Genomic DNA, 26770 nt, shown 5'->3' with positions numbered 1-26770 from the left:
AGCCTTCTCAGCACTAATCCTTTTCCTACCAAATTGGGGTCTCCCTCACTTTTTTTTTGCCTCTGAATTTGGCCTCCATTTCAGTTTATCCAACATGAGCCAAACAGACAGAAACAGGGTTAGCTAGTGTTGTGTTTAAACACAGTAAGGACAACACATCAGCCTTTCCAACCCATCTGCTCCTCTCTTGCTTTGATTTACAACGTCCCCATACTTGTAATCTCAGCCTGAACGGAGTGTTTTCCCCTCACCTGGTCCTACGGGGGCTTAGTTTGTGATGAAAGCAACACAGGAGCTCCAGCAATATTTTTACTTTCATTACTGACAAACCCAGCTCAGCCTCGGAGTGGCATAAATCAAGCGCTGGGGGATACCTGTCTCCCACACCCCCGCCTCACGGAGGCTCCCAGTCGCCCCAGCGAACCATCTGTTCCGCCGACCTTCCCAGCTGTGTCCCTGGGTGGCAGCCTCCTCCGCCTGGCCCGGCCCAGCAAGCCCCTCCGGCTGCGCTAGGGCGACCGGACACAAGTGTGACCAATCTGGACGGGGGCAATAGGCGCCTACATAAGAGAAAGCCCCGAATATCAGGCCTGTCCCTACAAAACCGGGACATCCGATCAGCCCAGCTGCAGCCTGACCCCGCCAAGTCCCGCCACGCCCCTTCAGCTACCCTCGTCCCCCCCGTGTAGCTCCGGCCCCGCCCGCTTCCTTCCCCGCCCGGCGCTCCGAGCTCCCCCTCCCAGAGGGAGGCAGACGGATGACGTCACCGGATCAGGCCGACCGGCAATGGGCGCCATTTTGAAACCCCAAAACCTCCAGCGGCTGCAGCTGTGTGCGGCGGCGGCGGCTCTGACCTGGTCCCGGTCGGCGCCTCCCCCTCGTGGGCCCCGCAGGCCCCCGCCCCCCACACAGTGCGCGACATGGCAGGTGAGAGAGACGCACGCCGCGCCGCGCCCGTCAGCGGGGGAGGCCTGGGCCTGGAGCCGGCCTAGGGCAGGGGCCGGGCGGAGGCGCTGTGCCTGCGGAACCCGGGAGGGCAGCGCGTCGGGCCTAGCCGGGCAGCGCGGATCTAGGTCACAGGGGGCCGAGCGGGCTCCGCGGGGCCATGGGGAGGCGGGCCTGGCCGGGTTTGGGGCCGAGTGCGGAGGTACATGGCCGGGTGGGTTATGGGTCAGGCCAAGCCTCCTGAGAGTTAGGTGCCCTCGGCCGGGTCGGGCTGCCTTCGCCGCTCGCCCTCATCGCTCGCTGTCTCCGCAGGGGTGGCAGGTGGCGGCGGCGGCGGTAACGACTTCCAGTGGTGCTTCTCCCAGGTGAAGGGGGCTATCGACGAGGACGTGGCGGAAGGTAAGCGCGGGGGATCGGGCGCTGCGGCCCTCGGTTGTGCAGGAATCGCCGTGTCATAGGGGTCCCTAGCCGGGGGTGTCAGTGGTTCCCTGTCCCTCGTTCGCTTTAATCCACCCCGGACACCACCTATTCTTGTCTAAAGTGTCCGCTTCGCACAGAGAGTCGCTACAATTCTCCCGGTGCTGCCATTCTCTTGCCCGGTGTGAATCCCGGAGGATGCGGTGTGTGTGAGGGTGGAGGAGGGGTGCGATGACTAAGCTGCTGCCTGTGCTTTTCACAACGGCTTGCTCTCACCAGATAGCATGTCAGAGAAGGTGTCTTCCTCCTCATCATCATTTATGGTCACCAGCGAGATGGGATATCGACAGTGATAAAATGGGGGAGAAAAAAGTAGTCAGACGTGTCAGGCTTCTGTCTCACGCACAGAGGGAGGCTCCTTCATTGGGGATTAATTTCAGAAGCAGTGTTTAAAATTTCTTTGTGGCAGTGAAGGGTTTCATTCTTATCTGCTGATATTTGAAAGCTATAAAGAAGGAGGTTTGTGTGGCAAATAGGTACCTTTTTAAGTGCCATTGAAATGTTAGACTTGCAGAGCATTTGGGGATGAGTGTTATGATGATAAACATTTTTGTTTTAAAAAGTAATCCCTTCTAAATAGGCAAGATGGACATGTAGAGTGTGCTATATGAGTTTCAAGGAGTTACAGTCTTAGGTTTTTTTTTAAAGTCTGACATGTTCAGATTATTCCAATTGAAATATATGCTTGTAAAGAGGATGTCATGAGGGTGCATACCTTTTCCTCGTGTACTTGAGTTTCTACTACATGATTTTTTTTAAAAAAAATCCTCAAACTTTAGCTACTTATTTGTGTTGTTTTTGGTTCTGGAATGACTTTTGAATGCATTTTGCTTGTACCTAGTCTGTTTCATTCATATTATTTTCCACTGCAAAAATATTAAGAAGTTTTAGTTTTCATGTTACTTTTGTTTTGGAGTTACAGCATTGGACCCCAAATGCCTGACATGGAAAGAGACTCAGTTGCCTAGGGAGGTTGTGAAATCTCCGTCGTTGGAGATATTTAAGAGCAGGTTAGATAGACATCTATCAGAGATGATTGTAGATGGTCTTGCTGTGAGGTTTTGATGACTTCTCGCGGTCCCTTCCAGTTCTAGTAGTCTATAATGCTTTGGATTTTTGGAGCAGATAATATTCAGAATAGAGATGGGAGTATGCATTTCCTGATTTTTCTATTCTTGTAACACATTCTAAAGTTTTGAGCTTTCTGGTATTTTTATTTAATAGTCTCTGTTTCTTAAGTTTTTACACTGATAAGGTTTAAAGTGCCATCCCTTCTTATATTTTAAGAAACAAGTCAATTTTGGCAAAATACTTATTATGATAAAATTGTTCCAGTCACTGTTGATTACCAGCATATTTGTTGTTTATATTCTCTCCTGCTATTTAAAAAGTAGAGAGCATGTGTTTATAATCACATGCTTTTCCCTTTCTAAATAGCCAGTAAGTTTAACTACCTCATTCAGTGATTTTGTAACATCAGAATTCAATGTGAAAGAAATGTGTGTTATCAGAGCCAGAAGGTATTGGCAACTTGGAAAGACTTAAGCTCCATTCCTTCACGTAGTCAGTATGTAATAGGAAAAACCATATCACTATAACTTAGAAAACTCTAGCAATGTACTTTCCACCTCTGGGTGTGATTTTTAGTACCTATTAAATCAACAAGAGTTCTGCCTAAGTGAAAACAGAAGCACCTGTAATGGTCTCATTCACTTTAGTATCATGAACTGCATTAAATCTGGCAGAGATCTTGGCTTATGGTGGCAGAGTGTTCCCAAATAATGGCCTCTAGTATTGTAAGGCTCATGTAATTCTGGCCTGTGCAATCTGAAAGTAGACAGTACATCCATTAGCAAGGGTACAGCCAGGGTTACTAGGTAATATGCTAATTCCGCTTATTTTTGAACAATCCACCAGGAGGTCTCCTGTTTAACACATCATGTCCATTCTAAAATTGGTCTTTGATGGTGAATTCCACAGAGGATGATGGCAATATTTGCTGCAGTATAATATGAGTGAATCACCCTTGTCTATAGCTGGCCTATTTATTGGCATGAGAAGTAAGATCCAGGCTGTGTTCAGCCCCATTCCTTCAACTGTGCTTTTTGCTTAATTTTGTAAAAGTTTACCAGTGTGATATTTTGGCTCTTAGCTTTCTTTCTCAGTCTTTTGGCTAAAATTTAAAATGTAATCAAATAGTTAATAAAATGTTGTCTTGTCAGTAAAATTTGAATAAGCTGAAAGCATTATTTCTAAAACAATAAAACAATTTTATTTTACTAAAATTAAATAGAACAGTGTCATGAAATCATTTGTGACTTCAGATGAGGGGCATTTCATTAGTATTCTATCAAAGTTCGTTTTAACTTATTTTAAAAAAAAATTTATGCCAGTTTGTAATAAGACAAATATTTATTTTTCTTGACATGAGTTTAGTTTGTGAATTGTGCTGGAGGGGAGAGAAATAAAAAAGCATAATAGTAGGGCAGTAGGACACACACACATTGGATAAAAGCTTTATTTTTTCCCCAGTACAAATGAACATCTTGTAGACTTATTTGCACCTGATTTTGCTTAATAATTTGCCTTGTGCTTGACTTTACCTCTGTAAGTAGTCCCACTGACTTTAAAGCACACGTTTTGCAGGATTGAGATCTTAGTTAAATTTATCAGTTGCTACACTTGAAATAGTGGTAACATTTGCCATGTGTTAGGATTCTTTCTCTTACCTTTTGTCTTTAAACAGAAATATTTATAATCACATATTGGTCCCCCACTCCTTCATTGGTCTCTGCTAGTGTGAATTTCTTTGTCTGTGTAGCAATCTCTGAAGTCGGAAAGTCTATACCTTTAGTGAGTGTTGCAGTACTTGTTCTTAGGGAATGGGCTTTGACTATTGAACAATGGCGTCTAATCTCATCTTTTACCAGCCTGCCCAAATAAACTGATTTGATGGGGCATTATCAGCTTGAAATGTAGTCATGTTGCAGATGCTGTGCTAACTGCAACTCTCCTGTTGCTTTTTGTGGTCTTACAAATACATGTTTTTATCTTTTCCTCTGTGGAAAAAGAGATGTCAGTAGGAGGAAGATAACTCTACAAATAAACCTGCAAATGATAATGCACAAAGTGCTGTCAAACACATAAATGCAGAAGTTTTTTCTCTAAACTTTTCATTAGAATACTCATGTTTATCTTTGCAATTACTGAGGGAGTTAAGTGTACTTTTAGTTTTAAAGTTAGAGATATTTCTTTAATGTACAAGATCATGTGGAGCTCATTTCTCATATGACACTGTTTAATTAAAATATACTGAGTTGTGAGATATGCTTTGGGATTGTTACTGTGTGCTGATAAGGTAAGTTTGTATCTGAAATGTACATTTTCAAAACTTTTTTGAACTTATTTGATTAATATAGAAAACTGAAGTTGGCTGTCTTTCTGATGTGGTTCCTGTGCTCAAACAGCTCTTAAAAATTATTCACTATAAATTTGTGTTGAGATTGATTGATAGAATTCTTTTCATATGTATATCTAACAAATAGGCAGTGCATTCTTTCAAGGTATCAGTGATGGCTACAAACCAGTCATGTAAAATTATAGACACTTAATGTACAGTCAGTCCCCGAGTTACGTGGATCCGACTTATGTTGGATCCGCAGTTACGAACGGGGCCCTCTCCCTGGTCTCCCGCAGACCAGGGAGAGGAAGCAAAGTGGCGGAGCACGCGGGCAGCGGACAGCCCAGACGCGTCTGGGCTGTCCGCTGCCCGCGTGCTCCGCGGCTTTGCTCTGCTTTGCTCCCCGTCTCCCTGGTCTGCAGACCAGGGGGACGGGGAGCAAAGCGGTGGAACACACGGGCAGCGGACAGCTGCTGCCCCCGTGCTCCACGGCTTTGCTCCGGATGCCTGTGGTACAGCAGCTGGGGCGCTGCCGGTTGGTCCCGTAGCGCCACTCTGGGCGCTACGGGACCAACCCGGCAGCACCCCAGCTGCTCTGCCCCAGGCGTCCTGATTCAGCCACTGCTGGTCAGTTTCAGCAGCGGCTGAATCAGGTCGCCTGGGGCAGAGCAGCTTGGATGCTGCTGGGTTGGTCCAGTAGCGCCGAGGAGCGGCGGTGCTACTGGACCAACCCAGCAGCACCCCAGCTGTTCTGCCCCAGGCGTCCCCAAGTCAGCTGCTGCTGAAACTGACCAGTGGCTGACTACAGGAAGCCCCTGCCCTGGGCTTCCTGGAATCAGCCGCTGATCAGTTTCAGCAGCGGCTGAATCTGGACGCCAGTTCCGACTTACATACAGATTCAACTTAAGAACAAACCTACAGTCCCTATCTTGTACGTAACCCGGGGACTGCCTGTAGTGCACTGAGAAGGGGGTAGTTTTCAAAGTAGTGTTTGAGAACAGCTGAAGAACAGTATTGGAGGAAGATAGTAACTGAAACACTTGGTTTTAAATGAATTTCTTAAAAGCAGATTACTTAAATCTCAATTGTTTCTTTGCAGGGAAACATTTTGCCTACAGCTTCCATTTTGATAATCCCAGAATTTCACATCCAAAGAAACTTCTGGGCTGCCTAATTTTATAAATGTAGGCTTCCTTTTTAACGTTTATCGTTTGTGATTGCTTGATCTCACTACTTTTTTCTAATTTTGACTAGGGTTAGAAGCAAGTAGTTGACTACCCAATAAGCATAGGTTTATCGGGTAGTTGACTACTCATTCCCTCCATCCCCGCTGCCTCTATCAGCTTGATTCCCTCATCACTGTCTTCAGTCTGATGGGGGGAAGGGCTAGGTAGGCAGAGCCAGCTGCAGTGGTCCAGGTCCTAATCCTGCTGTGGCTCTGCACTTGAAATGTAGTAAGAGCCTGGTGGCTCTTACTGTATTTAAAATCCAGAACCGCAGCGGCAGTAGTGCCTCCTCCCGCCCTCCTCCCCCCATCGACTAATTGAGTATTTGATGGAAAGTCCATCGACTACTTAATTAGTTAATTAACCGCTACTTAACATCCCTACATCTGACTAATCTCATCAACAGAAGATCTGACTGTTTCTCCAATGGCATAATGCTAAATCGGGGTAGGCAATAATTTTTGATGCGGGGGGCCACTCCAAGATTTTGGAAAGTGGTCAACGGCTGTACCCTTCCATGATATTAATGGAAGGAGGTACAGAGTCTGGGATGGAGGTTGGGTGCAGAAGGAAGTTGGGGTAAGGAATTGGGGTGCAGGAGGGAGAGTGGGGTCTGGAAGGGAGTTTGGGTGAAGGAGGCAGTTGTGACCTAGGGTAGGGGACTTGGGGTACAGGGGTTTGGTTTGTGACCTGGGGAGGGGCCTGGGGTGCAGGAATTTGGGTTGTAACCTAGGCTAGAAGGGGATTGTGATTTGGGGCAGGAGCTTGGGGTGCCGTATCTGGAAGGGGATATGGATGCAGGAGGCGGGCAGAGAGTTGGGTATGTTGAGGGGGGAGCGGAAAGTTGGGGAAGAAAGGGGCTGGGGTGCCAGAGGCAGGCTCTGGCCAGGAGACTTGCCAGCCAGCCAGCCTGCCTGCCTGCAGAGCTAAATGTTTGCAGAGGTTAAAAAGTTTCTCTGCCTGCCTTCCCCATACCTGCACAGGCTGCCCGGCCATGTACTTTGTGAATCACTGAGCTGGAGGAAAGGGGAGGGCATGGTGCTTCAAGTTCAGCCTGTTGTTAAACTAGGTGGCTCCCATTGGCCAGTTTCTAGCCATAAGCCAGCTAATGGGATTATGCTGTAGGCAGGAATTACACCTGAAGCCTCCCCCCGCCCTCCCGGGCTCACAGTTTTTAAAGAGAAATGGCCCCACAGCTGCTTTTCTGAGTGGTCTACAGGGCAAGCAGGGGACCCTGCCTTGGGGTCCCTGCTGTGTCCGTGGGCCGGATCTGGTGGTTTGGCAGGCTACTTTTTGCCCAGGCCTGTGCTAAATTCTGTAAAACAAATTAGACAAGTTTTGTTGCTTGCTAATCACAGTAATTCCCTTGCAAATAAATTTGCACAGTATTATTGAAAAATCTTATCCCATTATGTTTATCAGCATCAGCTTGGATCCTTGAGGTCAAAAGGTTCCTTTGAGCTTCTTTGTACTACAGAATTGGGTTAATTTAAATCAGCTGACAGACACGAACAACCTCTGATTATTGTTATGTCTACACTTTCTTCTTCTGTCGGTGGTGCACGTCCTCATCCGCTGTCCCAATGAATGAAGTGGGACACTATGGGACACTGAGGTTATGTCTATACTACAGGGTTTTAATGCAAAAATGGCCTTTTTTGTGCAAAAACCCGCAGAGCATCCACACCTCAAGTGCATTTTTGCAAAAAAAATTTACTGTAGAATGGCAGAACAGAGGGCTTTTTGCAGTGTAGGTATACCTCTTTCTACGAGGAATAACTCCTTTTTGGGTAAGAGTTCTTGCTCAAAAAGGTGTGTGTGGATGGGCAACAGGGGTGTATTGTGCAAAAAGAGCTTATTGGAAAAAACACAGGTGCTCGGATGTCCATTCTGTTATTGGCAATCAGAGCTTTCTTGCGCAAGAGCGTCCATGCAGTGTGGATGTGCTCTTGTGCAAAAGTGCATCACTTTTGCAATGCGCTTTTGTAGTGTGGACGCACTTTTGTGCAAGAAGTTTTTGTGGCAGATCTCTTCCACAAAAAGCTTCTTGCACAAAAAGCCTGCAGTCTAGACATAGCCTGATACCTGAAGCTTGTCAGCCCTGAGGTTGATAACTTCAGCTGTATGCAAGGAGCTCACAGCTTCTTCCCTTGACTCTTGGGCAGGTGCTGGGTGAGCCTCAGCTTCTAACTGGGAGTCTACCAGCCAGCAATTAAATTTTGGCTCTGGCTGTCACCCCTCAGGTGATACAGCTGGAGGCCCCTCTGATCTGAAGCTAACCGCCAGAGCTGGAGATAAAATGAAAAATAATAACCATGAAACTGACAAAAAATTAACTGTTGTTGATCTCTCTGCTATGATTTTCTTTTTTGGCAGCTTGATCAGCCCCAGGGCTCCCACGGTGAGCCCTGCTGACACCTGGGCATCTTGCTGCCCCCTCCTGGTGAGGAAAGTGGAAGGGAAGGAGATCCCAACCCTAGTCAGGTTCCCCTTCTCACTCAATCCCTCACCAAGAGATGGCAGCAAGGCTCTGGGATGTCAGCACCAGGCAGGAAAAAGTCTGTCAGTGGGAGCTAACAGCCAGTATAAGTAATGCAGTGTCTACACAGATGCTGTATCGGTCTAACTACATTGACATAAGCACAATGCCTCTCATGGAGATGAAATAATTATGTTGTAAAGTGTGCCTCTTACTTCAGCAGAAGCAGCCTTCTATTGTAGATACTGCCATAATTAGGTTGGTGTAAGACAGCGGTTGCCAACCTGTGTTCGCGACGGTACTGCAGTGAGTCTGTGGAAGGTTTTTAAAAATAAGGATCATGGGCCCAATTCTTTTTTTCTTTACTTCTCTTTTCCTTTTTTTTTTCTCCCCCAGGGAAGGGGGTCCATGACATTTTAATAGATTGAAAAGGGGTCTTATGCTCAAAGTTTGGGAACCACTTATGTAAGCAGTTTATATCAAACATCAGGGAAGGAGAACATTCAACTGGAGCAGAGGGACATGATCCCGTAGTTGGGACCCTCCTTCCAGAGGGTGTTATGATATCCTCTTGCACTGAGGATATATCTCTGGGGGAAGGAACTCTAGTTGTTAGGAAAAGGTAGGTGTTAGTAATGGGGGATTTGATCATTAGAAACATAGATAGCTAGGTTTTTGATGACGGGGAGAACCATATGGTGACTTGCCTGCCTGGTGTGAAGGTTGCAGATCTCTCAAGATGTCTAGATAATCTTATGTGTAATGCTGGGGAAGAGCCTATGGTCGTGGTACATGTAGGTACCAATGACATAGGAAGGGGTTGGAGAGAGGTTCTGGAGGCCAAATTTAGGCAGCTAGGAAGGATTGAAATCCAGGACCTCTATGTTAGCGTTCTCTGAAATGCTTCCAGTTCCACATGCAGAGCCAGGTAGGCAGGTAGAACTTCAGAGTCTCAATGCGTGGATGAGACGATGGTGTAGAGCTTTAGGTTTATTAGGAACTGGGGAAACTTTTGGGATAGGAAGGATGGGCTGCACCTAAACCAAAATGGAACCAGACTGCTGGCACTTAACTGCTCTACAACCTTTTTAATGTTTTTAAACTAGGGGCTGGGGGAAAGCTGACAGGTGTGGAGGAGCACATGGATCAGGTAGAGAGATCTGTTAGAGGAGGTTCTATTAATAGAGATGCTCTGTGTTCTGTCAAGAGGAGAGGATGGAAGTATAGGTTGGATCAGTCAAGACACAATCAAATGAAAAAGAGTCTAATACATCAGGAAATGACAGACAGATAAATAGTGACAAATTATTAAAGTGCTTTTACACAAATGCTAGAAGTCTAAATAGTAAAATGGGTGAACTAGAGTGCCTAGTTTTAAAGGAGGATATTGATATAATAGTTATCTCATGGAAACTTGGTGGCATAAGGACAATCAATGGGACAGAGTCATACCAGGGAACAAAATATGCTGTAAGGACAGAATAGGTTGTGCTCGTGGGGGAGTGGCACTATACGTGAAAGAAAATATAGAATTAAATGAAGTAAAAATCTTAAATGAGTCAATGTTCCATAGAATCTCTATGGATAGTAATTCCATGCTCCAATAATAAGAGTATAGCATATTAGTATATTATTGACCACCTAATCAGGACAGTGATAGTGACTATGAAATGCTATCAAATTAAAAAAACTCGATAATAGTGGAAGATTTCAACTATCCCCATATTGACTGGGTACATATCATCTCAGGATGGGCTTCAGAGATAAAATTTCTTGATACCTTAAATGACTGCTTCTTGGAGCAGCTGGTTCTGGAACCTACAAGAGGAGGGGCTGTTCTTGATTTAGTCCTAGTGGAGTGCAGGATCTGGTTCAAGAGGTAAATATATCTGGACCGCTTGGAAATAGTGACCGTAATATAATAAAATTTAACATCCCTGTGATGGGAAAAACACTTCAGCAGCCCAACACTGACATTTAATTACAGAAAGGGGAACTATACAAAAATGAGGACGTTAAACAGAAATTAAAAGGTACAGCGACAAAAGTAAAATCTCTGCATGCTGCATGGGAACTTTTCAAAGACACCATAATAGAGGCCCAACTTAAATGTATTCCCCAAATTAAAAAAACACAGTAAGCGAACCAAAAAAGTGCCACCATGGCTTGGCTTAACTACATAAAAGAATCAGAGACAGAACTTCAAAAGTGGGAGTCAAATCCTAGTGAGGAAAATAAAGGATGATAAACTTTGCCAAGTTAAGTGTAAAAATATAATAAGAAAAGCCAAAAAGGAGTTTGAAGAACAACTTTTCCAGAATCTCAAAAAGTAATAGTAAAATTTTTAAGTACATCAGAAGCAGGAAGCCACCTGGACAGCCAGGGGGGCTTTGGATGATTGAGATGCTGAAGGAGTCATAGCAGAAAAACTAAATGAATTCTTTGCTTCAGTCTTCACAGCTGAACATGTTGGGGAGATTCCCAAACCTGAGCCATTTTTTTAGGTGACAAATCTGAGGAATTGTCCCAGATTGAGGTGCCATTAGAGGAGGTTTTGGAACAAATTGATAAACTTAACAGTAACAAGTCACTGGGGCCAGATGGCATTCATCCAAGGGTTCTGAAAGAACTCAAATGTGAAATTGCAGAACTATTAACTGTGGTTTGTAACCTATCCTTTAAATCAGCTTCCGTACCTAATGATTGGAAGATAGCTAACGTGACACCAATATTTAAAAAGGGTTCTAGAAGTAATCCTGGCAATTACAGACTGGTAAGTCTAATGTCAGTACCGGACATGTTAGTTGAAACTGTAGTAAAGAATAAAATTGTCAGACACATAGATGAATATAATTTGTTGGGGGGAAGTCAACATGGTTTCTGTAAAGGGAAATAATGCCTTACTAATCTGCTACAGTTCTTTGAGGGGTCAACAGACATGTGGACAGGGGGAATCCAGTGGATATAGTGTACTTAGATTTCCAGAAAGCTTTTGACAAGGTTCCTCACCAAAGGCTCTTAAGAAAAGTAAGTTGTCATAGGATGAGAGGGAAAGTCCTTCTCATGGATTGATAACTGGTTAAAAGACAGGAAAGAAAGGGTGGGAATAAATGGCAAGTTTTCAGAGTGGAGAGAGGTAACTAGTGGGATCCCCCAAGGGTCTGTCCTGGGACCCATCCTATTCAATTCATTTATAAATGATCTAGAGAAAGGGGTAAACAGCGAGTTGGCAGCATTTGCAGATGATACCAAACTGCTCAAGATAGTTAAAACCAAAGCAGACTGTGAAGAGCTTCAAAAAGATCTCACCAAACTAAGTGACTAGGCAACAAAATGGCAAGTGAAATTTAATGTTGATAAATGTAAACTAATGCACAATGGAAAAAATAATTCCTACTATACATACAATGATGTGGACTAATTTGGCTACAACTACTCAAGGTTCAAGAGAGATCTTGGAGTTGTGGATAGCTCTCTGAAAACATCCACTCAGTGTGCCGCGGCAGTCAAAAAAGCAAATAGAATGTTAGGAGTCATTGAAAAAGAAAGAGAAGAGATTGTTGCCACGGTACGCCCACATCTTGAGTACTGCGTGCAGATATGGTCACCTTATCTCAAAAAAGATATATTGGCATTGGAAAAGGTTCAGAAAAGGTAAACAAAAATGATTAGGGGTTTGGAATGGGTCCCACATGAAGAAAGATTAAATAAAAAGACTTGGATTTTTCAGCTTAGAAAGGGGGAGACTAATCGGGGATATGACAGAGATATATAAAATCATGACTGGTATGGAAAAAGTGAATACGGAAAAGTTATTTACTTATTTCCACAATATGAGAACTAGGGGTCACCAAATGAATAGGCAGCAGGTTTAAAACAAACAAAAGGAAGTTTTTCTTCACTCAGCGCACAGTCAACCTGTGGAACTCCTTGCCAGAGGATGCAGTGAAGGCAAGAATTGTAACAGGGTTCAAAAAAGAGATAGATGATTCATGAAGCTTAGGTCCATCCATGGCTATTAGCCAGGATGGATGGGAATGGCATCCTTAGCCTGTTTCTCTGGAGGTGGGTGACAGGAGCGATCACATGAGGATTATCTGTTGTGATCCCTCCCTCTGGGCCGTCTGATATTGGCCCCTGTCAGCAGACAGGATACTCGGCTAGATGGACCTTAGGTCTGACCCAGTATGGCTGTTCTTATGTTCTAACCTAACTTTGCAGTGTGGAGTAAGCATTAGTCACTTTCAGATCTGCTTAGTGGAGTACTCTGGATAACTCTAAAATCTGTGTGGCTGTCATTACAGACCTTTTTCCTGTTTTAATTTCAGGGGTGACAAGTCAGGGAGCTGCCTAAATATTGGAAGGAACCTAAGATCCTTATCAGACTGACATCTTGAGGTTTTTTTAGGCTTCCCAAGGTTGTTAAAACTATCATAAATGTTTCTCCTGAAAGCATTGTGTGTGGTGTTTGGACTATGCTAAAATGTCTGTCTTTTATAATCAAATACTAACTATATATAATTTTGCTACTTGTACTTGGCGTGCTTTCTAACTGTGTGAATACTTCACAAAAGAACTACTGCTTTTAAGAGTGTATGTAGCTTGAATTAATTTAATACTTTAAGCTTTTTTGGACTTCGGTGTATCTTCATCCTTTCTTGAAATAATAAAAGGATGTGTTTAGACCCTGCAACTGACTTCATGTTGGTACCACGCATTCTATCAAGTGCCCCATTTAGGCCACTTATGAGAATAACTCTGAGGGGAATCCAACATACTGTGTGCTAGACCTCTTGGGTATGTTTGGCTCCTGCAGGTTGAGTGGCACAGCATAAGGAGCGGGAGGGAAGGGTGACTCCGCAGGAGCTGTAAGTGCAGGGAGCTGGCTTTATGACTCCTGCGCGGTCCCCTCGCCTCACCCCCACTGCTTTGCTGTCATTGATACAAAGGCAGCAGCACAGAGGGGAGTGTGTAATTGTGAGAGTTAACCAATTAACCCAGGCTCATTGGTTAATTGTTTAAACATGTACACTATCACATCCCTAATATCCACATATTGTGAACATAGTCATATGAGAATTGCAACTATCTTGCACCTTCACTCTGTTTGCTAATCTGTTTTCACCAAGGCTATTCTGAACCTTCTAAGCAGTAACCACTTATTTAAAAAAAACAACAAAAAGCTGGCCTGAGAAGCTGCATTCCTCCTCTGTCCAAAATGTATAATTTCCCCAAAATTCATTATTCTAAGGAACAAAGCAGTTAACGTTATATCCTATAACTTGTCTTTAAAAAAATGAGTACAATGTATCCTAAAGTCTAAAAATCAAGAATTTAAACCACTGGAAAAGGAAGATTTCCCATTTTAAACCTTTGGAAAAGGAAGAACAGTGAACATTTGGAGCATATTCTTGTCACTTCTGAAATAGGAGACATTAAAATCAACTTGTCATGTTCTAACAATGAGGACTCTGTACAATTTTTGCATTCTCTAAAATTATGACTATGCTGCATGAATCTTTTATCAATTTACAAACTCCATTTTGAAGTTTCAGCCATCTGTTTTGTCTGTCCTTTTGGTTTCATATTTCGACAGAGTAGATGTACAGGGATGACAATAAGGTCTAAATCTGAAGTGCTCTGTCATTGAAATACTTCTAAATGAATGGTTCTCAAACATTTTGGCCCTCCCCTCTCAATGCAGAGATTTCAGCCAACTGCCAACCAGCCACCCATGATGACAAAATGGATGCAGGTGGGGGTGCAGGGTTTGGCTGGAATGTAGGTGCAAGAGCAGGCTGAGGATGGGAGGGGTCTTGGAGGGAGGATGCAGGAACAAGGTAGGGTTGAGGTGTCTTGGCGGGAGGAGGGTGTGTGAGGGAGATGGGGTGCCTTGTTTGGGCATGTGGAAAATCGGGGATGCTTACTTTGCTCCATGGCTCCCACCGCTCCCAGGCACCACATCCTGTTGCTTCCACTGGCTGTGATTCCAGCCAGTGGGAGCAAGGGCGAAAGCCTCCAGGCAAGTGATTTCCTGCCCTTCCTCACCCCACAAGCCGGATCCAGCCAGCAAGGCTTGTCCCCATCCTGCAGCAGGAGCCTTTCACTGGTGTTCCAACCTTGCTGTGTAAAGGGGTGCAGGGCTGGAGCACTACCATGAGCTCCCCCTCTGTGGGAGTAGAGGGAGTCCCAAGCCCAAGAGCCACCTGCAAGACAATCGCGGAACACTAGTGGTCCACAGAACATGCTTTAAGAATCATTGCTCTAAACAATAGACTAGTACTAGGGAGTGAGGCTGAGGATGGAATGTCATCACCTGAGGAGGCTGAGCAGAATGTCCCCTGACAAATGGGCTAAAATGTTACAGAAAGATGAGTTTTTGTGTCCATTTTTTACAGCTTAAGAAAAGGCAATGGCAGCTTAGCACGTAGCAGCTTATATGCAACTAGTGCACTGCCTCATGGGAGGTAAACTGTAAGCCAGAGAGTCTCAGAGGGGTAGCTGTGTTAGACTGTAACTTGAAAAACATCGAGTAGTCCTGTGGCACCTTAGAAACTAACAAAAATATAAATGTAGTATCATGAGCTGTCGTGGGTAAACCTCGCTTCTTCAGATGAATTGTAAGCAAGAGAAACTCTCACCTTTTGGTAGAGTTCTGGGGGGTGTGAGTTGAAGCAACAGAAAATCTAAATCTAGAACCTGTACAGCTGAGTGGGTTCCCACTTTCATGAGGGTGGAGGGACTTAGAGGGTCTGCACCCTGAGGATATACCTCAGGACCCAAAGATGGAGATATTAGTTGGCTTCTATTCAGTCTTTGGAAGCTTACAATAGATGATGAACCTGTAGCTGGGTTCCTTTCAGCACTTCTGTAATGTGTGATCAGTTAAAGCTACTGCCCTCTGTCGTTCAACTCTCCTCTTATAAAGCAAAAATACTTGGTTACAGGCAGTCCCCGAGTTACGCGGATCCGACTTATGTCGGATCCGCACTTACGAACGGGGCTTTCTCGCCCCGGAGCTCGCAGGCAGCGGGACCGCCCAGAGTGCAGCTGTCCTGCCACCTCGACCTCCAGGGCGAGAAAAGCTGCTCCGGGTGCCCCTGGTCTGCTGGGGACCGTCTCCAGCGGACCAGGGACACCTGGAGCAAAGCCGGGGAGGCGGAGGGGTCCCGCGCCTCTGAGGCTTTGCTCTGGCAAAGCCTCAGAGGCGTGGCACCCCGCTGTCGCTTTGCTCCCAGTGCCTCTGGTCTGCTGGGGACTGTCTCCAGCAGACATGGGACACCGGGAGCAAAGCCGGGGAGGTGGAGGCGTGCCCCCTTCTTTCCCCCCCCAGCAGACCAGGCTTTTGTTGTGGACCCTGGGGTAGAGCAGCTGGGGTGCTGCCGGGTTGGTCCTGTGGGAACCTACCGGGCAGCCCAGCTGTTCTGTCCCAGGCTCCAGATTCAGCTGCTGTTGAAACTGATCAGTGGCTGATTCCAGGAAGCTGGGGGCAGAGCAATTCTGCCTCCAGCTTCCTGTAGTCAGCCCCTGGTCAGTTTCAGCAGCAGCGGCTGAATCTGGAGCCAGTTCCGACTTACATACAAATTCAACTTAAGAACAAACCTATAGTCCCTATCTTGTACGTAACCCGGGGACTGCCTGTATTACCTTGAACAGACTGACAGAGGTGGGTCTTGTAAAGACCCTGGGTCATGTGGACTTGTTCATATAGCAAAATTTTACCATTTATACAAGCACAGTTTAATTACCAAGCGGACAGTCTCACTTAGGATAAAATTGTCTTTCTTCCGTGTAGCTTATGTTGCTTGTGAAAGGTTTAAGCTAAACTGAAAAAAAAATCCACTTTCTACTGGAATAATTGTGAATACTGGAACATTCAATTAGTGTAAGTATATTTGTGTAATTAAAAAAAACTTATGTCAACAAGCTGCTTGTATTAACCTCTGTACCAGCTGCATTCTGTAATAATTAAGTGTTCATTTAAACAACTTTGCCAGCGCTACAATTCAAATAATGTCAGAATAATTTAAGTTAATTTAATGCTCTTTTAGTAGATGTACATTATTGGCATATTTCCAGGGGTTAGGAAATATGTCTAGGGAATAACATACATTTGTTTTGAAGGCATAGGATTGCATTCTGGTTGCCTAATCCTGAGTATTTACCTTCTCCTGCTTCTATCCCTTGTGGGCTTCAGCCCCAAACAGAGCACAGAGGAATGTTTGGGGGGTGGGTGAGGGGGGGGCATGGGCCAGCCCCTACAGTGGGATAGGGTGGGAGTGCTACTTAGCTCTGTTCTGCCCCTTTTGCAGCTCTGCTGCAACCCCAGCCTTGGCCCAGTCACAGTTCTCCCAGCATACCCCTAGCCTCAGTTGTGGTTCAACTCCTAGCCCTGCTCCCCTCAGTGCTGGGCTCCACTCCCATCTCCGGCCTTGTCCCCTTAACCCTGGCTGCTCCCTCCCACTGGGAACTGTATCTCCATTCCCAGAAGGAGATGCAGTCAGGAGAAAGAGGAGCATGGCCATGAAAAGCTTGGAGATTGCTATTCTAGGAGAGAATTTCACACTATGGAGAGGGTGACAGTGAAGTTATTTCCCTCTTCATTGCTGACTTTCAGCAACTGCTGTTCTTCCCTTCCTGCGGTGTTCATTGGGTCCTTCAGTCCTTCCCCTCTTTTATTTTTATTCTTGTAGCTAACACATCTAGTGTATTTATGCATGTTAAACTCCTAATGAAATTGGACATGATTAGATCCTCAAAAGATCCACCAAACTTTATTTTTTGCTTAAGTACAACTTTTTTTCTTTACATACAGCGAGTTTTCAAAAAAGATTTAACTTGAGGCACACTTGAATGATCAGTACTAGGCTGACCTGAAGATACAAGGAGACAGACCGACAACAATCAACTTCAAATCAGGATACATTTAAAATTACTTATAATTCTAAAAGGCTTTGAATTTTTTGCATACTTACAGGAACATTCTCCTCTGCCTTTTACAGTAAACATGGCTGTCTTCAGGTCAAAACAATTAGGCAGACCAAAGCAAACAGGCAATAATATGACTTTAATAATGGAAGCTTTTTGTGACGTTACCTATGGGGAAGTTATTTTCTCTCTCTCTCTCTCTCTCTCTCATTCATATATATATAAAAAAACAGATCACTGCCATGGTGAAAATCCTTATTGTTGTGAAGAACTGGGGTATCTTGATATTGAGAGGACCTATAGTGAATTTTAACCTTCTTTTGCACGCATTAATAATAGTGTTTTGGGCTTCCATTTACTGCTTTATAAAGATGGTCATTTTAAATGTCCTGATATCAGATTAAAAAAAGGAAGGGACCCCATTTATAGGCTACGTCTAGACTGCAAGCCTCTTTTGAAAGAGGCTTTTTCGAGAGTTACTTTCAAAAAAGCCTCTTTTGAAAAAAGACCGTCTAGACTACAACCAGTACTTTTGAAAAATCAAGCTGCTTTTTCGAAAGAGAGCATCCAGGCAGTCTGAATGCTCTCTTTCAAAAAAGCACAGTTTGCATTACATAGCACCTTTTTTCGAAAGAGCACTTTCGAAAAAAGGTGTTCTTCCTCATAAAACAAGGTTTCCACGGTCAAAAAAACTGCCACGTTCTTTCAATTTACTGTCGACAGAATGCGGCAGCAGTCTAGATGCAGGGGAAGTTTTTTCGGGGGGGGGGGGAGAGGAACCCCAAAACAACCCTGTAGTCTAGACACACCCTAGTGATTGACTGTCATAAATTCCAGGATGATAAAGTGGCCATATGAATGGCTACTGGCAACTTTGAAGCTGCATCATGTGTCCCTGAACATTCCTTCCTCCCTATACCATTAAAGGAACAAAGCTACATAGTAGATTTGCAAAGAGTAGTAAAGTTTAGGAATGTTAAAATTAGATTAATCAACTAATCGAATAGTCAATGGAAATTCCATTGACTATTTGATTAGTTGATAAGGTCACTTCCACTTTGAAATGTAGCAAGAACCTGCCCAGCTGTGGCTACATTTCAAAGGCGGAAGTGCTGTGCAGTGTTCCTCCTTTGCAAGGTACAAGAGCCCCAATGGGGACTCTTGCACATTTCAAAGATTGAAACTCCGTATGGAGCCTGGGACCTTCCTTGAGTCCCCCCCGCTAGCCGTGGGCTCCATGCGGTGCTTCCACTTTGAAATGTACAAGAGCCCCAGTGGCCGCTCCCATGGAGCTGTAGATGGCTGGAACCAGCTTTCAAGCTACCTCCTCCACCCCCTCCCGCCTCTTTCTGATAGAGGCAGCAAGTGTGGGGGTGGGAAATGACTAGTCAACTAGTGTGGTGACTATCCGATAAGCTTTTGCTTATTGGATAGTCTATAAGTTGCTTGCATCCCTAGTTACATTCAATCAGTAGAACTACTTCCACTAAGAATGTACTCCTTTGGATTCATTCTGTCCAGTAAGAAAGCAACACATCATTGCCAGATTAATAAATTCATAATAGAACCATAAAAATCAAAAAACCTGTCCTCTTGCTTAATTTACAAGTGAACTTACTAAGGCCTGTGACACTTCCTGGGTAGAGTGAGTCTCAGCCACCCTCAGGGAAACATGTGGTATAGCAAGTTGGACAAGGCCTCAGATGTGTTTCTAAGTAATACATAGTGAATAGGTTTCTGTGGGTGTGCCACTCCCAGCCCTAGTTCTTCATGATATAATAGGCCCAGAAATCTAGTCTTTCCCTTCAGAAAGGACTGGGAGAAGCTATTATGATGTTGATATTAATGGTTCTTTCCTCACTTTTTTTCTGGGAACTACCAGGGATGATTACTTCCCTCTTGCCACAATTGCCTGATATATTCCTGAACAAATAATTTTCACATCAAGAGATTAATAGTTCTGAATTGCTGTTTGTCATGTTCCGAATTTTGTTCTTGACAGTTTGGGCCAAAAGAGCCAAAGTACATTTAGATGTACAGGCAGTCCCCGGGTTACGTACAAGACAGGGAATATAGGTTTGTTCTTAAGTTGAATTTGTATGTAAGTCGGAACTGGCTCCAGATTCAGCTGCTGCCACTGAAACTGACCGGGGGCTGACTACAGGAAGCCGGAGGCAGAGTTGCTCTGCCCCCAGCTTCCTGGAATCAGCCTGATCAGTTTCAACAGCTGCTGAATCTGGAGCCTGGGACAGAACAGCTGGGGCGCTGCCCGGTAGGTTCCCACAGGACCAACCCGGCAGCACTCCAGCTGCTCTACCCGAGGCGTCCCGCAACAAAAGCCTGGTCTGCTGGGGAGGTGGGGGGGGCACACTAGCTGCGCCCCCTCCACCCCAGCAGACCAGGGAGACCCGAGCAAAGCCGCACAGGCGGAGGGACCCCGCCGCCCGTGTGGCTTTGCTCCTTTGCCCCCGAGCAAAGCTGCACAGGCGGCGGGATGCTGCCTGTCTCCCTGGTCTGCTGTCTCCCTGGTCTCCTGTCTCCCTGCTCTGCTGGGGGGGTCCAGCAAAGCTCCTGGACCCCTCCCCCAGCAGCTCAGGGACACCCGAGCAAAGCTGCCACCTGGGCGGCTTTGCTCGGGTGTCCCTTGTCTGCTGGGAGGGTCCAGCGGCTTTGCTGGACCCTCCCAGCAGACCAGGGGGACCGGGAGAAGCTTTTCTCGCCCCGGAGGACATGGGTGGCGACCCGCCGCCCGTGAGCTCTGGGGCGAGAAAAGCCCCGTTTGTAAGTGCGGATCCGACATAAGTCGGATCCGCGTAAGTCGGGGACTGCCTGTATTTAGTTATAAGATTTCCTCCTAATCCCTGTGACTCTCACTGATGTTCCTGTGTTTTGTTGAGATACACACACCATTATATATACTATTATATATATATATATATATATATATATATATATATATATATATAATGATACTAAAAACATTAACTACTTAGACTTAAATAAGAGAGCTCTACATTTTGGGAAAAAAATGAATGAAAGCATTCTAAAATATATTCTTAGAGTGATAGGGTAAAGAAGCAGAGGTTAAGTGATGTTTCCCAAACACAGAGTTGCGATGGTGGCTCCATTGTGCTCTGTGCAGCTTCCTCAGACCCCTGGCAACAACAGAACAGTGGAATAATCTTGTGTACTTTTCTGTACCCTGTTTGGCTTCCTTCTCCAAAACTTACTTTCCTGCGTGTACTGTCAGCAATTTACAATATTTTTCAGTAGCCCAATCCAAAAGTCATCCTAGTGGCTGCACCTCCTAAATGGCCTCATAACTTTTTCAATAGTGGCACAAATAAAGGATTGTGCCACTAGAAAATCCCATGCTTTTAGTCTTCAGAGAAGTTGTATAGTCTTTATAGCTGTTAAATGGCTACTGTAGTTGCATTATGATTTAAATGTCTGTTTGACCATTCAACTTTGTCACTAACACCACTACTCTGAATCTTTTGTTACTCATTGTCATTACGCCACCTCTACTTGCCTGCTTTTCCAGATCAAATATGCCTTTAATATACACAGCATGTTTTTTGGGTGCTGTATAAAATTCAGGCTGTATAATTCAGAGCACTAGCCTGGGAATCAACAGAGAAGTGTGTTTTAATGCTGGCTCTGCCACTAAACTGCAGTGTGAGCTTGCCTACTGTACTTCAGCATTTTGTGCCTGTTTCCTTGCCTTCCTTTGTTATGCCTAAAGTGTTTGGAACAGGGACTGTATTTTATTTTTAAGGGGAACTTAATCTCAGTGTTGCTGCAATGCAAATAGTAAATAACAGATCTATGCCACGTGGCATCAGCTACTTGTAGGCATTAAGAGAAACAGCTATTATTGTCCCCGAACATTTTAGCAATACCAGTTTCTGCTTTTTGTTCAATATTTTTAAGAGAATGAGTCAGTGAGTATTCTAGTAGTTAGAACAGGCTAATAGAGTAGATTTTAGGCGTTTTCCTAAAAATATAATCAGAATGTGAAACCTGTTGCTGCAAAATATCAATGAGAAACTTAACAAGATTCAAAACCAGATTAGATATTTGTTTGGATATCAAAAATATCCAAAATTGTTGCAATAAATGCAAAAAAATTAAATAATTGAGGATATAAATCTCACATCTTAGTTTCTAACAATCCAAGAGTTAAGAGATTATTTTAGGAAGAAACCTTCTTAGGGGCTAGGTTACCTCATACCTGCTTCCTGGGGGAAGTCCCGGAGCTTGAGCTCCAGTCCCAGCCCACATATCTACACTGCAGTTTTATAGCCCCGCAAGCCCAAATCAATTGATACTCACAGCTATCCTGTATCAGCATGGACATACCCTTGTCAGCTTGGCTTGCTACCTTGTTCCATTCAGCATAGAACATACTGTTGCTACTGAGCAAATATACAGCAATAAGACATAAAATAATGTATACTTATTCAAAATGTATTGTTTCTAGTTTTGGAAAGTAATGCTGCAAGTTTTGTTTTGGATTGTTATGCTGTCATATTACTAAAGTGGAATAGTTGTCTTGCAGAATATTATGTTCAGTTTCTAGATTTTAAAACTTCTTGGCTCAGTTTACACATTATAATGCTACTTTGTTTCTATTTTATGTTTACAGCTGATATTATTTCAACAGTTGAATTTAATTACTCTGGAGATCTTCTTGCAACAGGAGACAAAGGTGGCAGAGTGGTTATATTTCAAAGGGAACAAGAGGTCAGTGACTTCAAAAACAACGAAGTGTGCCTAAAGAAGCTGCTTTTGAGTTTTAATTTATAACAAACATTGTATTGTTAAACTTTTCATATCACCAACTTTAAATGTTCCCATGTTGTGTTCTAGTTCGTGGTATTTATTTAGAAAATTTGAAATTGAATTCTGAAAAGAGATTGGGACAATGCTGTATTTGAAGTAGTGGACATTCTGCATACAGGAAATCCCCGCATTACAATGGCCCAAGTTGTGACTCCCTCTGCACTTACAATCGTTTTTGTAAGTGTGGAAGGGCCAAAAAACCCAAACTTAGATCCTCATCTTGCATTTACGACGGTGCACAGTGCTTATTGAAAATGCGGGTTCGAATTATGACACCCCCGACTTGCGACACTTCCCCAGGAACCGATGGCATCGCAATATAGGGGGCTGCCTATATTTCTTCTATCCTGTACAGCTAAAATTATTCTGCAGATTGATGTGGGACCTGCTGTTGAATTCAAAGCTCAGGGTCACTTAAAAGATAAATTACAGTCTCTTCTAGAAATATTTAACCGTCTTCAGAGAGAAGGCATGGACGTTCAGCTACAAGGAGGGAAGCAGAGGGTGCTTGAAAATTGAAGCATCAGTGGCTTGCTGTATTCTAGGATCAGCAGAGCCGCAGGTTTCCAACAATATGTGACAACCTGGCAAGTTAGAACATAGAGAATACCACCTGCAGAAACTTTGGCAGATAATGTCATTTAGATGGTAGGCACCAATTACATTTTTCCTGTGTTATTCAGAGTGGGCTCGCATGTCTATAGACTCTTCATATTTGCATACTGTATGTACCGTAGGCTTCGCAGTAGAATTGGAAAAAACAGAAAAATTCTTCGTCCTCAATCTTTGACCAATACTGATTATTAACCTTTTAATTTAACAATCCAGTTTATTATGACACCCAAATGACATACAATGTGATACTTCAATATCATGGTATGTAAAGAACACAGATTTACTACCTGAGCCGTAAGCAGCCAAATACATGAGTTACCATCTCACTGCTATATATGCAAAAGACATCTTCATATTGTTACCAAGTGAATTCACTTGTGGGGTTTTTTTTTCCTCCCAAGAGCATTTTTATCATTTGTTTTAAAGCCTATGGAAAATCCTGTCTCTGAGCCCTCCTTCTGAAGTATGTGTACATTTTATAAATAAACTACATTGAAAGAATGTTCAAGTTGCAAACTCAAGCATGTAAAAGTTTAGAAATAACCCCTTATTAGTACACAGTTTGACATGGTCTTTAATTCAAAATTGCATACTATTTTCTCTCATAGAATTTTTGCCTCATTAAGTGTTTAGAATGGGCAGTGTGAAGTTAATGGGTAGCTAGTCAATATTTCATTTTAGCCTCATTGTTCACTGTGTGGATCTTTGCCTTATTTACTGAAAACAATTCAAATCCTGTTCTGCATACAGAATTTTCTATTGGGCTTGTCTATGGCACTCATCGCTGTAGCATCTGAATGCTTCACAAACGTTAATATTCACAAGCCATGAGGTTAGGTGATGGTATTTCTCAGACACAGGTAAACAAATCCACTAATTTAGGTAATAATTGAATGTGCTTCTGGCCTGACTCTATTTTTTAGTCAGTTGAGCATTTCATAACTTTTTTTATATGTTTAGAGCACCGCTCACATTGACTTCAGTTGCAGTTGAGACTGCGCAGTATTTCTTCACATCAGACCCCAGGTCAGGTACTCAGAAAATGAGGAACATATAATTAGTTGTCACTTCTGAAAAATTTGCTTTAAATTACATGCTCCGTATCAAAAAGGAATTCTGTAGCAGAGGCAGGAGATAAAATCCAGCTCTTTAGAGTAGCTTTTAGTCTTGTAAATCATGAAGACTATCTCTTCTCTTCCCTTCCCTTAATGCCCTTCCTTATTCATTGCACAGTTTCCAGCTTGTGCAGCAATTGAGGCAAGGTCCAATACACAAGTCTCATTTCCTACCCCGCCCGGATTAATTCCATCATCTATACAGTACATTGAAGGAGGCAGGGATCCCCTGGAAAAAACAGTGTGCTGTCATTGTTTGCAATACTGTAGTTGTGTTGGTCCCATGCTAATAGAGTGACAAAATAGGTGAGGTGATGTCTTTTGTAGGGCCAATTTTTTTGGTGAAAGAGACTAGCATTCCAGAATTCTTCTGGTCTGGGAAAGGTGTCTGTTGTAATGAGGACTTGTTTATACTTGAAATGTTACATCTGCACTGCTATACCACTCAATATAGATGCTACCTATGTTGCTGGGAGGGGTTCTGCCATTGATGTACGTAATCCACCTCTCAGGTAGATTTAAGTTTCCGGGCTCTTCTTTTGAAGGTGCTGAGCAGGTTTTGTTTGAGGATGAGTTAGATATACGATGATTTTGCTTTTTGAATAGTGTTTGCCCACAGTTATAGTGGTGTTTTTCATGTGCGTTCCTTCTATATTAGACTTTTCAGTCCTTGCCCTCCAGGGAAACCTGTACAGCATCATCAGAAGGCTTACCTCGGAGCTTGAATTCATAACTTTACTAGACACTCAGAATCACAGAATTAATAAAAGCATTGGATTTAAAACAGTTTGTAAGCCACTTTTACCTCCCTTTTTGTCTTATGAATTCAGAGACTAGTTGACCACCTTGAGTAGTCTCTTACAATATATATTAACTACTTAAGCTTAACAGTCTGCTCCTACCTATATTTAGCTACAATAATCTGAATACTCTTCTCAAACCTTTGGTTTAAAAGGTTGTCTTTCACCAACAGAAGTTGGTCCAATGAAAGATATTACCTCACTTATCTTATCTCTCTAATAAATGATCATGTAATTCAAGACAATATTATAATGCATATACACATGGGAGACAAATTAATGTTATAAAAGCATCCTTAATTCTGGGGTTAGATGAGTGCTTGTTTTTGCAACCTTAATGTGTTTCTGTAACAACATAGGCAAATTGGAAAAAACACCACCACCAAGTGGCACTGTATTGACTTGCACATGGGCTGACCATTCTGATGAACCGTGGGAGGAGTATAGGCTTGTAGAATATTAGATACATTTAAACTGAGTGAGTAATAGTCACACTGGGTACTCTGAGGTTGTGCAGCCCACTAAGAAATTATCATATATGTATGTGTCAATTTACTTTCTCTTTGCGCATCAGTTATGGGAGGTATATTTTAGACCACTTTTGGTCTCTCTTGAGTGCGTCCTTCAGGTAATAGGCTTGGAATCCCTCATCTCCCACAAGAATGGACACCTATGTTCAAACCACAGTGGAACAGGATCTATCGGTGGCAGCCCCTTGTTTTCTGATTGTTAGAACAGTACAAGTCCAACTGTGTCTGGCACTTGTAAGTTCTTTTCCTGTAGGGGCCGATGTCTAACATCTGATTAAAGTGACTCAACAGCTTCTCAGAACACAGCATTGTTTATTTACCAAAATGAATGTAGCACTCAGAGGTGTAACAATAAATGGCCTTCATGCTTGGCTCTTACATAAACTTTCTTTCCTTGCAAATGTCTCGTTCTGTGGCTTTTAGCTGTGCATAGTCCTACACGTGTGCACATACTTGTTGGATACTGGCTATCTATTGGAATTTCAAAAAAACCACATTAGTATTCTTGCATTTTTATTAGAAAGGTCTATCAACAAAAATTAAACATAAACCTTGGAAATTTGATATTTTTGTGGTTTAATTCAACTTCAGGATACTGGCATATGTTTGAAAATATTAGCTAATGGTTTTATCAGCGTGGATGTTTAAACAGTGACAAGTTGCTGCGTTTGTAGAGATAACAGGCTTGTAAATGTAGAATTTTAGAAGTAGCTACAGCTTACTCTTTATGGCCAGTTGGAGGATGGAGTAAATTACAGGCATGGAGGTATCAAATGGTCAGATGCCAGAAGCTATTTGTCAGCAAACAGGCCCACAAGCTTTAGCAACTTTAATTCAGCTATTTGAAGATATGGGTTGAGCCTCTCTAACTTGACACTCTCTCTGGTTCAGCAATATCCGAGGTCCAGCATGATTTTAGTTAGCTGGATGTCCACTTCTTATGGGTGTGACCAACTTTCCAGTGGTCACATAAAGTTTGTATACAACCACCAGTCCTGGCTCTCAGTGTTTTGTGCGGCTATTTAGCTTTAGTTCACCCCTACATGTCTTCTAACATCCCAGTAAGCAGTGGAAGTGTTGGTAATACTGCAAGACAATACTGACCTCTCATGGTTCAGCAAATTCTCTGGTTTGGCAGCAGTCAGGTCCTGACGGTGCCTGACTAGAGAAGTTCATCCTGTAGCAGTTTAGGTGGTTTCTTCTCTAGGGAAAAGCACTTTGTGTCCGTTGCAGAATCAAAATTAATACACCTCTTCTGAAATCATGATCGTGGCCCAATTGGATTCAATTAGGTCACCTTTATCAAACAAAGAACTTCTTGATTACAGTAATTTCAGGTCAGAAAACTAACAGATCAAAAAATGTTTACAGTCCGAGGTATGGAACTATTTTGAGATGCATAAACTCTTA

General features: G+C 43.5%; 1 protein-coding gene across 2 annotated transcripts in view; it reads left to right on the top strand.

Moving 5' to 3' along the window:
- Positions 1-755: 755 nt before the first annotated feature.
- PPP2R2D (protein phosphatase 2 regulatory subunit Bdelta) overlaps positions 756-26770 on the top strand; it is a 53584-nt gene continuing 27569 nt past the window's right edge. Inside the window, exons 1-4 of one of the 2 annotated variants that reach the window (XM_025178191.2) lie at positions 1258-1344; positions 12856-12945; positions 22104-22201; positions 22733-22948. In XM_025178191.2, coding sequence (XP_025033976.1) covers positions 22946-22948 — 3 coding nt within the window. In that variant the 5' untranslated portion in view covers positions 1258-1344; positions 12856-12945; positions 22104-22201; positions 22733-22945. Of the gene's footprint in view, positions 928-1257; positions 1345-12855; positions 12946-22103; positions 22202-22732; positions 22949-26770 lie in introns of those variants that run through there. The other variant, XM_075935240.1, reaches the window with a different exon arrangement.

The sequence above is a fragment of the Pelodiscus sinensis genome, chromosome 8 (genome assembly GCF_049634645.1).
Source record: "Pelodiscus sinensis isolate JC-2024 chromosome 8, ASM4963464v1, whole genome shotgun sequence".
Taxonomy (NCBI): domain Eukaryota; kingdom Metazoa; phylum Chordata; order Testudines; family Trionychidae; genus Pelodiscus; species Pelodiscus sinensis.
Note: the sequence above shows the minus strand (reverse complement) of the source record. Positions and strands in the feature narration are given on the sequence as shown.